Source organism: Pagrus pagrus, assembly GCF_965226575.1.
Source record: "Pagrus pagrus genome assembly, chromosome: 13".
Taxonomy (NCBI): domain Eukaryota; kingdom Metazoa; phylum Chordata; class Actinopteri; order Spariformes; family Sparidae; genus Pagrus; species Pagrus pagrus.
In genome coordinates this window covers 12917448-12928401 of record NC_140197.1, presented here as the reverse complement: position 1 = coordinate 12928401, position 10954 = coordinate 12917448, and the positions used below count along the sequence as shown (strand labels likewise).

Sequence of the window (10954 nt, the reverse complement as noted above, 5' to 3'; positions counted from 1 at the left end):
AAAATGGCAGCTGTGTGAATGTGGTCCGTGCAAGCCTAACTACGAATTCTTTCAAAACTACTGGCTTTATGGTACATTAAGCAAATAATATCCCAGGAAGAATTTCTCAGACAATGAGACGACCGAGTTCAACATCCACCAAACAAGTAACTTTACAGTAACACAGGTGTTGTCTGACTTTAAATTTGGTGCAATGTGGGGCGAGGATTTCATTTGCTGGGCTCAGTTCTCCTCTCCATCAAAATATGATTCATAAACAAAGAGCAGATTTAAGCTCACGTATGTGCAGAAAATCCTTGTTTACTCAGCCTATTTACAAGAGCACAGACATGTATGGAGCGTACTGTATATGCTATAAGCAAACAAGGATGAATAGTCTTGTTTGTTGTGTGTGGACAGAGCTCATGGCTGACTGACTTAGGTGTACAAAATTTGCCTTTATGTTGAGCTAATCTCTTTTAAGGCTTTCAACAAATGTTCTCTGCCATTCTTGTCCACTTTTTGTATATTGGCAAAACATTAGCCCATTGACGCACAGAAAGAAGCAGGGCTGTGCAGAGAAACACTGATCCAGCCCTCAACTGTTCATAGATTTACAACTTCAATGTTGTGCTTTTAAAGAGAACTGCTGCATCATGACGACTTAAAGTGTAAAAACAAAGACTCAGACACAATTCTGAAACATTAAGGGGTTTTTAATGGACCGTGTTCCTGGTGGACACTCACAGTATGTATATATCTATTGGACATTCAGGGCTGAGATGCACACAGACACAAAGGAAGACGATTGGTTTATTATGAAACATCGAGACAAAACCAGAAAACCAAACACACATTCATCCTTTTCTGTCATCCTCTTCTGTGAATATGCAATGTAACGAAGACAGTATTTGGTTCCTGTAAAGTAATTAAAGAAGTTTATTAAGCTGTAAGGTTAACAAGAGGTGCACACATCCTCCTTGAAGGTATTCTATGTAGTTTTGGAGAAGATTATTTTCTTTGCCTAAACAAACAAAATAAACTCCCTTAATTTTCATGACTGGATAAACTGAACAAACAATCTGTCCATAAAGGCCTTAAAACACCTTAAACACAATTTCATACTGTTTTACTTTGTTTAGATTTGGTGGCCCCTTCCACTTTTTTAGCTTCAAACAGTGTTCTGGGGACCTTATTTTCCTCTGACAACACCTTATTTTTTAAATTATGGATAGAAACAAATATTTCTGAGTTTTTATTATTACCTGATTAATATTGAAAATGTTAAAATTCGTTTGAATTTCTTCTCTAAAAAAACATAGTGCCCTTCTAACGAGAGAAAGACTATACTTTACCTGATTAACTATGAAGGTTTCCCTCTGGGTATTTTTTTCCACAATAAATACATCCTGCCTCTGTTCTTTGGAACATGGAACAATCAAATAATGTATGATGTATAATGCAAATTAAACAAACAGCATTAATTTAAGCTAAGCTCTATCCACATGCTGTGTGTGAGAGATGTTTTTTGTGGTGTGTGTGTGTGTTCTGATATCACCCCCCGACACACGCACAAATACAACCTATTGTCACTAAAGGGTTTTCTTCATAAATCTCTCTTGAAGGCTCTGACGTTAGAACGCCAGTGTGGGATGATGATAGCGTGTGTGTGTGTGTGTGTGTGTGTGTGTGTGTGTGTGTGTGTGTGTGTGTGTGTTTGTGTGTGTGTGTAATCCAGCAATTAACGCACAATGGACCTGCACAATTGTTTACTCTGGCACTTATACAGAGGAGGACAAGGTTGCATCACACACACAACATGTGTACAAGTGCAGTAGATTTACAAAGAAACCTAATCGCTGCACTACTGATGATGCATGGATTGTTGTAAAGAGTCTTATGGCTGAACACGCTCTCTCTTTCTGTATGCGTACAGGTAATCACTGAAGCCTCACTGAAGTAACAGAGGGTGTGTTTACCATTGAAGGTCCATTGTGTGAGTCCAAATGGGCTGTGTAATTGAAGGAAAGGTTTGCTGTGTGTACATGTGTGTGTGTGTGTGTGTGTGTGTGCGCGCGCCCGCGTGTGCAGAAGGCTATAAAAAAGGGTCCAAAAGACCAGGAGTCTGTGAGTTAGATTTTGTGTTCAGCAGACATTTTGGTGGATTTCTTTGAATAATAAGGGATCAACAGCTCTAAAACACAGGTGAGGTAAGATGGCTGTGTTTATAGAAATAATGTATTTTGTCATGAGAGGGTGTGGCAGTTCACACCTTTTAGATTTTGTCTAATTGCTTCTGAAGCTGTCAGCAGGTCTGTGCAGTCAGCTTTGCTCTGTCTTTTCTTGGTTGACTTGCTTGTTGCAACTCAGGTGGGTTTTTACCAACAACGATGTTGAAGCAGCCCAGCGGCCTTCTGGGGAAATAGAGAAGGGGATGATGTTGTCAGATGTGAAAATGGTGTTTTAGTCTTTTTTTTTTTAAAGTAGACAACTAAGACGAGGTTGTAGTGTTCACCACTGCATAAATAATTCCTTGTTAAATAGATTTTTTTCCCCCAACTTTTTATATATATGTTGGTGTTCATTAAATTCTTCTTTGGCTGAACCTGATCATTAAAGTCTGTTAGGTTGCTTCATGCTGACACATGGATGAATCATGCTTTTTGAACTGTGTTTTGGCATTCAAAATGATTCAACGGGCTTTATTGGAGAGTTCTTTATATAAAACAAGTAATCTCCCAGAAAGTGAAATTATTGTGGCCCAGGTGTAGTCTGCTCCTGCCAGACCTAAGCCAGATTGGAGCCATGTCAGCCAAGAGTGAACCAACTAAACCAGATCTGGGCCAAATCTAGGCCAGAGTTCATTTCTATTCTGGTGGGCTGATCTGGTACAGACTCTCGGTTTGCTCTTGGTTGACATGTGGCTATGGTATGGCCTGCTTGTGGTTCAGATCTGGTTTAGATCTGGGAGGAGCGGACCGTCCAAGTGCCATCATCATTCTTGAGGTACAATTTTGCTATCTGGGTGAGCATTCAGCACAAATTTGGAGGTACTCACAAGATAAACATTTAAGAAATAATGAAGCCTCACATGCTGAAATAGCATACGTTTTAGTCACAATATGCTCCAGAAACACTGGTCCCTACATTTCCCATAATGCAATTATATAACATCAAGACACCCCACCCCTGCTTTCTGTGAAACAGTTGAAACTTCAAGGCTAAACCTGTACTTTTCAACCATGTTTACAGGCTGTGTAGTATTATTCATGATGAGTAAAGTGAACTTAATGTGTGAATTCAGTGTCTTTATTGCTTTTGTTGCCAAGCACCCCTGTCCTGGAGAATATCATTGGCGAAATGACTACAAATACCCTCTGTATAGAAGTAGTTTTGTAGTGATCAAGAAATTGAAGGATCTGGTTTAGCTTTCTTGCACTTATTTTGAATTAGCCCACATATTTTGTATTTGATTGTTTGATGCTGCCACTACACACTGGTGTTTAAATTCACCTGTAACTGAGTCATTGTGTCTTGGACTGGAGTCAACTCAACTCACTGTTTTGAAGACTTGAATTGACAGTAAATATATGGAGAGTCAGCTTGGACTTGGAAGGTAAAGAGTTGTTACTCGACTTGCATTAAGACATGATGACTCGAAATGATTTCGTTTTCAGTTTAGTTTTTCAGTTTTTTATAATCTGGCTGCAGTTATTCACAGATTAAAATTGATGGGGAGGATTTTCTTTGGGATTGAGAAGAATTTAAGAACTACATAAGGTTTTATAAAGTTATTTGTCGTTATGTGACCCCAAAATTGACTCAGAGGAAGAAGTGTGAGTCAGATGTCTCCTTGTAACAAATACATTAAGGTCAAAGTGAGCTTCTTATTTTCTGATCTATTATTAGCGGTCTATACAGTGGAGAGTTTGATCCTGTGTGACAGGTCTTCACTGTGTTAGCAGCGTCTCTCCATTGTCAAGTCACACGGTAATCTGGCAGTAAAGGTTAAGACCTGAATGGGGCTTAAAGGCTTACAGGAAACCTGAGTCCAGCCTCCTCATCCTCCGGTCTCACCTTCTCTGTCTGGAAAGACGCTCTCTCTCCCCCGTCACTCTGTCTTTTATTCTGTCTGTCATTTTCCTCCTCATATTGTACATATATTATTCATGAGCAATAAAATGTTTCCAGGAGCAGTGTAATCTACTGTGACTTTGACCCTCACACCATGTTAAACACATAACTGTCATTAAGGCTATATCTTCTTCTCATGCTAGTGGTGTGTCTCTCGGCAGTGAGTACATTTAGTCAAGTACTGTTTACTAAATGATATTGAGATGCATTACTTATAGAGAGAGAGAGAGAGAGAGAGAGAGAGAAACTGTGTAAAACTGTTAAGCTGATGTTAAGTATATGACATGCATCTGGTCCTCACCCTGAGTGTGTGTGGTGTCACTGTGTCAGTGCCTGTGGGAAAATGTATTGCATTTGCAGCATGTGGCATGCTTTCAATCCCGAATGAATGCGCGCGTGTGTGCGTAGCTGTCAATCTCTTGTCTCTCCAGAGGATTCAGAGTAGATCCTGCATTCAGTGTTCGCATGCAATCTCCATTATGAGACCTGTGTGTGTGTGTGTGTGTGTGTGTGTGTGTGTGTGTGTGTGTGTGTGTGTGTGTGTGTGTTTGTGTGTGTGTCAGTGCGGCCACAGTCATTAAATGAGCCTGTTGGCTTTGCTCTGCTCAGGTGATCTCCTTTATTAGTCTCGTGTCACTGAGTGCGTCTGCTGAAAGCATGTTGTCAATGATGTTGTCAGGCACGTAGATGAAGAGACTCTCCCCTTCATCTTTCATTCTCTCACTCGCTCTCCAGTGTCTATATCACTCACTCTCTCTGTCATCTGCCCATCTCTTTGCATCTTCTGTTTCTCCCTATAACATCTCTCTCTCTCTCTGTCTCTCATTTTTTCTGTTTCTGTTTCTGTTGTTCCCCTGCCTTGCTTTCCCTCTTTAATTTCCTGTTATCAGTTCCTCTGAGTGACTCTCTTTTGGTCCATCCTCCTTCTCATTTTCACTTCTTCTCAATCCCACTTCTTTCTGTTCATCTTTTCAGCATTTGTGTAATCCGCAGTTCATTCATCAGCAGTTCATTGATGCACCTCTGTCTCTGTTTTCCTCCTTACCTTTGCCCAGCTCCCTCTCCTCTTTCTCCACCTCCTCCATCTCTGTCATCTGCGCTCTATTCATTACCAGTTCACTCAGTCAATGGACCACAACAGCCAGACAGCAGATACATATCACACATATCAAATAGATCTCTTTGTGCATCTCTTTACCTGTTAGGTGACCAACAACATTCAGTATGTGTGGACCTGATGAGCAGCAAGGAACTTTTGAACTTTCCTCTGTGCCCACTCTCTATCGGTATCCCCTTATCTCCATCTGCAGTTAGATGATACCAACATCTGCTGTTGTTGTTATTGCTGTGCAGCCTGCAGACAGGTTAGAGTTTTGTCATGGTGACTGCCCCTGGGGATACGTGATACAGATTTCTGCTCAGATCTTATCTCAGGTCAAGACTATTAGTCCGTCTACAGTGAGTGAAAAGAAAACCTGGAGGTGAACCTGCTAACAGTAATTGACAAAAGTGATCAAGATATTTCTTCTCCTTTTGACAACTTAAACTTAATGTAATTACTTACTATTTCCGTGTAGATAAATGTTTCAATGTTAGTGTCTATCTTGCAGTGAGTTATGAGAGAATGATTGCTTTTCTTTCTTTTGCTATTTGCTCTCTATCCTCCGTCTGCACTGTGGTGTCTGGCTGTTAACCCCTGACACTAGCTCGTATGTATAATATATTGGTTGGCGAGCAGGCCAGGGCGGGGTTGACCCTTTGTGATATATTTAGAGCGGCCTGCGATGAATGTTTTATCCATGCTGCGTAGGCAGAACACAGGGCAGTCATTAAACATTCATATCTGCCACTGAGATGACCTCCTGGAATATCAGCCCATCATCAATGAATTAACATTAGGCCATCATCAATGAGCTAACATCAGACCATCCTCAGTGAATTAACCGTTTATGTAATGCTGTCACACCTCACAACTTGAAGACGTGAGTGTGTGTGTGTGTGTGTGTGTGTGTGTTTGACGAGGAGACAATTAAAAGTTTATATTCTTCTGATTATCAGTTTAGTTATTAATTGAGGTTTAATTATAATGGATATTTATAAGATGACAGCTATAAATGGCCACATTACAATCATGAAACAGGGTATTTAGAGGATCGTGGCAGTGTGGAAGACTACGAGACATTACTGGTTTTATTCCTTTAAATCAGACTTTAATATATGAATTATGAGGGAAGGTTTCTTGATTAAGTGGTCACTTAATTGGAAAGTTGCTGTAAATTAATAACTTAAAGGGGCTCTTTTGGAGAGGAAATTCTAAAAAATGTACAACATTAATGAGGTAATAATATGAACTCAGAAATATTTGTCTTTTCCATAACTGAATAAACAAGCTGTTCTCAGAGGAAAATAAGGTCCCCAGTACACTGTTTGAAGCTCGTTATTGTATATTTGCCAAATATAAACAAAGTAAAACAGTATGAAACTGTGTTGTCCTTTAAGGTCAGTTTGTTTATTCAGTTTATTAAGTCGCGAAAACAAAGAGAGTTTGTTTATTTAGTTTGTTTTGGCAAGCAAAGTTAGCCAATGAAGAGCTTTCTCTTCTGATTAAAATTTCTTCCCCCGAAATACATATTAGAAACTACAGGGATAGCAGCTTATTTTTCATTTTAAATCCCTGGTTTGATGGGATAACCAAAGTAAAAGTAACAGTGTATCTTCCCGCATGGACATTGTATGGACATTCTAGCATGCATCACTCTCAGCTGTGGTCTATGATGTTGCCGCTGGTGTGTGTTTATGTGTGTGTGTGTGTGTGTTTTGGCTCTGCATGGCTTCGCCTCTCAGACACAGTTTAGCAACAGCTCAGCCAGCCTGCATTATTCATACAGGAGCGAGCCTACAGATAGGGTTACCCCGAGGCAGTATAGGTGGTATATTAAGGTGCCCTTTGCAAATATAACTTGGGATACACTCACTGTGATGGATATACATGCACACAGACATGCACTACATATGCTTATAAGTGCGTGCACATGCGCTGAGGACATGACGAGGCCTCAAGTTAAAGCAAACAGCGGATGGATGGAGTCGCAGTAACCAGAGAGAGATGCAGAAGGTTGCAGGAGGTCACAAAGGCAAGCTGACGTGGATGTGGGAGGATACAACCACGAATGCAACACACATACGTACTCACTCTCGGACAAAGAGGAGGACACCCCTGAAGGCCGAGACTCACACAGACGCACGCACGTCGGCTCTCCTTGTTCGGGGGACGTCCTGCCAAAGTTGGTGCGGCGGCCAAGATGAGGATTCATTGCCGGACTCACAGGACGCACTAACAATAGGAGACACACAAAGGACTACACAGACTCTGTCACTGGGATAGCAGGGTCTTTTATTCATTGTGTGACCCTGGGAAGTTACTTACAAACCTATAGAGAGGAACATGACCTGGAATTTACAAGTTTTTTTGCTATGGTGGATGGACTCATTGAGCCAAAGGCAACAAGTGGGTAAAACTGAGAGAGGCTGTAACCAGTAAGATGATTTCTCTTCCTATGTAACATTTTGAGTTCAATAAGCATTTGCTTTTTTTAAAAAAAACAAAACACTCCAAGGCAGATTTCTGTCTCTTTTTGCACTCAAAGAGACAACAGCTCCGTTGCAGAGGCTTGAAGACATACTGTAATGCGAGCGAGCACTGATGGCTGAGATTCCGACTCCATTACTAGATCGTGTTTTGAAGGACTGTGGTTTCTGTTTGTCTCAGTGTGCATTATAGAACAACTGACGTGGGACAGAGTGTGCCACAGTGTGTTCTTCTGGGGTGTCACAGGGACGGATCAGATGGAGGAAAAAGGAGAGAAGACGTGAAAACAACTGAGAATGAGAGGATGTTGCTGCTATTTGGACTCTGCTTCTCCTTCAAGAGTGCACATCAACATTGACATTAATACTGACGTACATTTTGGGAACGTGTTCATCCTCGTCTTGTTTTAGAATGATTTGAGTTAGGAGACATCATGCCACCTAAAAAAGGGGATGCAAAATCAGCTGCCAAGAAAGGCAAGACAGAGGAACCAAAGAAAAAGGATGATAAAAAGGGAGGAAAAGATGACAAGAAAGGGGGAAAGAAAGCGGAGGAGCCACCAGCTAAGGGAAAAGGGAAGGATGATGGGAAGAAGGGAAAGGGAAAGAAACCTGTCAGCGAGTCAGAGGAGGGGTCAGAGGAAGAAGAAGAGGAGGTAATGAGTGAGGAAGAAGAGTCTGAGGACAGCGAGGAAGAGGTAGTTACCAAGAAGGGTGATAAAGGGAAAGGGAAAGCAGCTCTAAAAGGTGCATCCAAGGCCATGGCTATGAAGGGTTTTAAACCTCCGAAACACTCACCTACATCTGATGACGATGAGGAGGGGGGAACGAAGGGGAAGCCTCAGGTGAAGAAAGGGATGGGTGCAGTAAACCTGAAAAAAATGAGTGATGTCCACATCAAAGGAGCCTCCAAAGCCATGATGGGCTTTGCTGCAGAGGGACAGAAGAAGAATGTAGCTGCAACAAAAGCACAAAAGACAGCAGATGCCAAGTCTCACCTCAAAGGAGCCTCCAAAGCTCTCACAGGTCTCACAGGGAAGGCCTCTCCTTTTGGCCTTCCTTCCAAACAGCCAGAGAAAGCAAAACCAAAGAGAAATCTTAAAAGCACCTCCCGTCTCTTCCTACGACTCTCCAAGAAAAAGAAACCTGCTGCTGGTGGTAAACCACTTTTGGGTACCAGCAAGCTTTTTGCAGGGTTTGGGGGTAAATCTGCTTCTGCTGACAAAAAACCAGGTCTGTCTGGCTTTGGCTTGTTTAATAAAGATAAAAAAGATACTGCAAAAGAAAGCACACCACCAAAAAAGACAATAAATCTATCCGGTTTAGGGGGCAAGGGAAAAATGGCAACAGAGGCAAAGGGACTCGGAGGGAAGTTCAAAGGCATGTTTGGGAAAAAGAAAGCAGGATCAGGGTTTAAGAGTAAAGGCTGGATGTTAGGAAGGATAGCTGCAGCCACTAATTGGTTGACTGGGAGGTTCCTGACTTCTAAGGGCCAAGGCCGGCTGGGGGTACGAGCAGGAGGACGAAAGCGTCTGTCATTTGCTAATAGGAATGCTGGAGGGAGACAGACACATTATTACAATGAGGGCTATGAGTATGATGATGATGAGTATGGATATGAGGAAGATTACTATCATAGGTCGAGACCTAGAGGCGTCCAGAGACAGCCCATGGCCTATGACCCATATGACCCTTATGGAGAGGAAATGGAGTACTATGAGGATGACGAGTGGGAAGATGAATATGGGTATTATGACGATGAGGGCAATTTTTATTATGATGATGAGTATTACTATGAGGATGACATGGATTACTACAGTTACCCTTATGGTTACTACGATGATGAGTATGAAGAGTACTATGGCGATGAAGGGATGGAGTACTACTATGGTGAAGATGGCATGCTGTATGCAATGGAGCCAGAGCAATACGGTGGTTTCTACAACCCATATGACCCTGAGCTGTATGGAGATTATTTTGACCACAATATGGGTTATAACTATGGAATCTCAGACCCTTATGGCATGATGAGTACTGGTTATGATGTCGTTTCGGACCTATATAATGATCCAATGTTGGGATATACAGACCCTGCTGCTATTTATAACCCCTATCAGCAACCTATCTATATGGATGCAGGGATGGATCCAGCTGAGACAGCACAGATGTATGGACAGGAGCAGCTGTCTTACCCTCTTACTGAGCCATTTAGGGTTCCCAGGCCCCAGGTTAGGCTATTTGGAAAAGACAGAATAGAGGTGGAAACCCTCCCACCTCCTCCTCCTCATTCGCTGTCCCCACAGTATGTCCCTCCCTCCCCAGCTATTGCCCTTAACAATCTGGAAATGATGTCAGATATCCAATATGAGCAGCCCCTTCCAACATACCTTCCTACACAGCCCCATTACCCCACAGTTGTGAACCAACAACAAATCCCCAATCTTCCTCTACAAGCCCCCTCGCCAACAGCTATGATCTTTCAACAGGAGCACTACACTCTCCCTCAGCCTTTTCACCCTCCTTTAGCTGTTCCTCCCAATCACTTGTCTCAATCTCCCCTACAACACCAACCGTTCCTCCCCCAAGACCCACTAATGTTCCAGATGGGGCAAATATCCCCAATGGTCCCAGCAATACAGCCACAAATGCCTTCACTGATGCATTCACCGCTGCATTCATCAATGGCCTCACCTAGGCCAGTGCGACGAATGAGTCCCCTTCCATCCCCACAACTATCACTAAGGCCAGGATCAGTTAGGGCACCTCCTTCACCCCGCTTCTCACCACATCAAATGGACTTCCAAACAGGGATCCAGCCAGACCCCTACCTCTCCCCTCGCTTACATAGAAGAGGGACAATTCACCGGGTCTCAATGGCAGGCCAAAGGCCGACCTCCATACGGAGACCACCCAGCCCACCTGCTTCTCTGCCACACCAAAGGAGAGGGATGTCAGTGAGAGCTCAACCATCCCTGACAAGAGGAAGGGGGGGCATTGGGCTGCGCAGGGCTCCATCAACTGTTCGACCCCAATCCCCACTTTCTAGCCCCCTAGCTTCACCCCGGGGATCAATGAGGAAGAGAGCGAGCCCACCACCTTCTCCAAGACTATCTTTCAGACAGCATCCCCCTCCGGATGCAGTGCCTTTGCCATCCACCAGACCGCATTTGTTCAAAGGACGAAAACAAACATCCAAGATGAGGCGTTCCCCCTCTCCTCCCCTACCATCCCCACAAAGATGGAGCCCCCCTCT

The 10954-nt window shown here is 42.9% G+C and overlaps 1 protein-coding gene across 1 annotated transcript; it reads left to right on the top strand.

Annotated features, from left to right (window-relative positions):
* Positions 1–8135: 8135 nt before the first annotated feature.
* Positions 8136–10747, top strand: LOC311268472 (uncharacterized protein; the record flags this gene model as incomplete). The annotated part of the gene is made up of 2 exons (XM_084372147.1): positions 8136–9929; positions 10550–10747. The coding sequence occupies 2 exons, from the start codon at positions 8136–8138 to the stop codon at positions 10745–10747; spliced, it is 1992 nt and encodes a 663-aa protein (XP_084228273.1).
* Between the last annotated feature and the right edge of the window lie 207 nt (positions 10748–10954).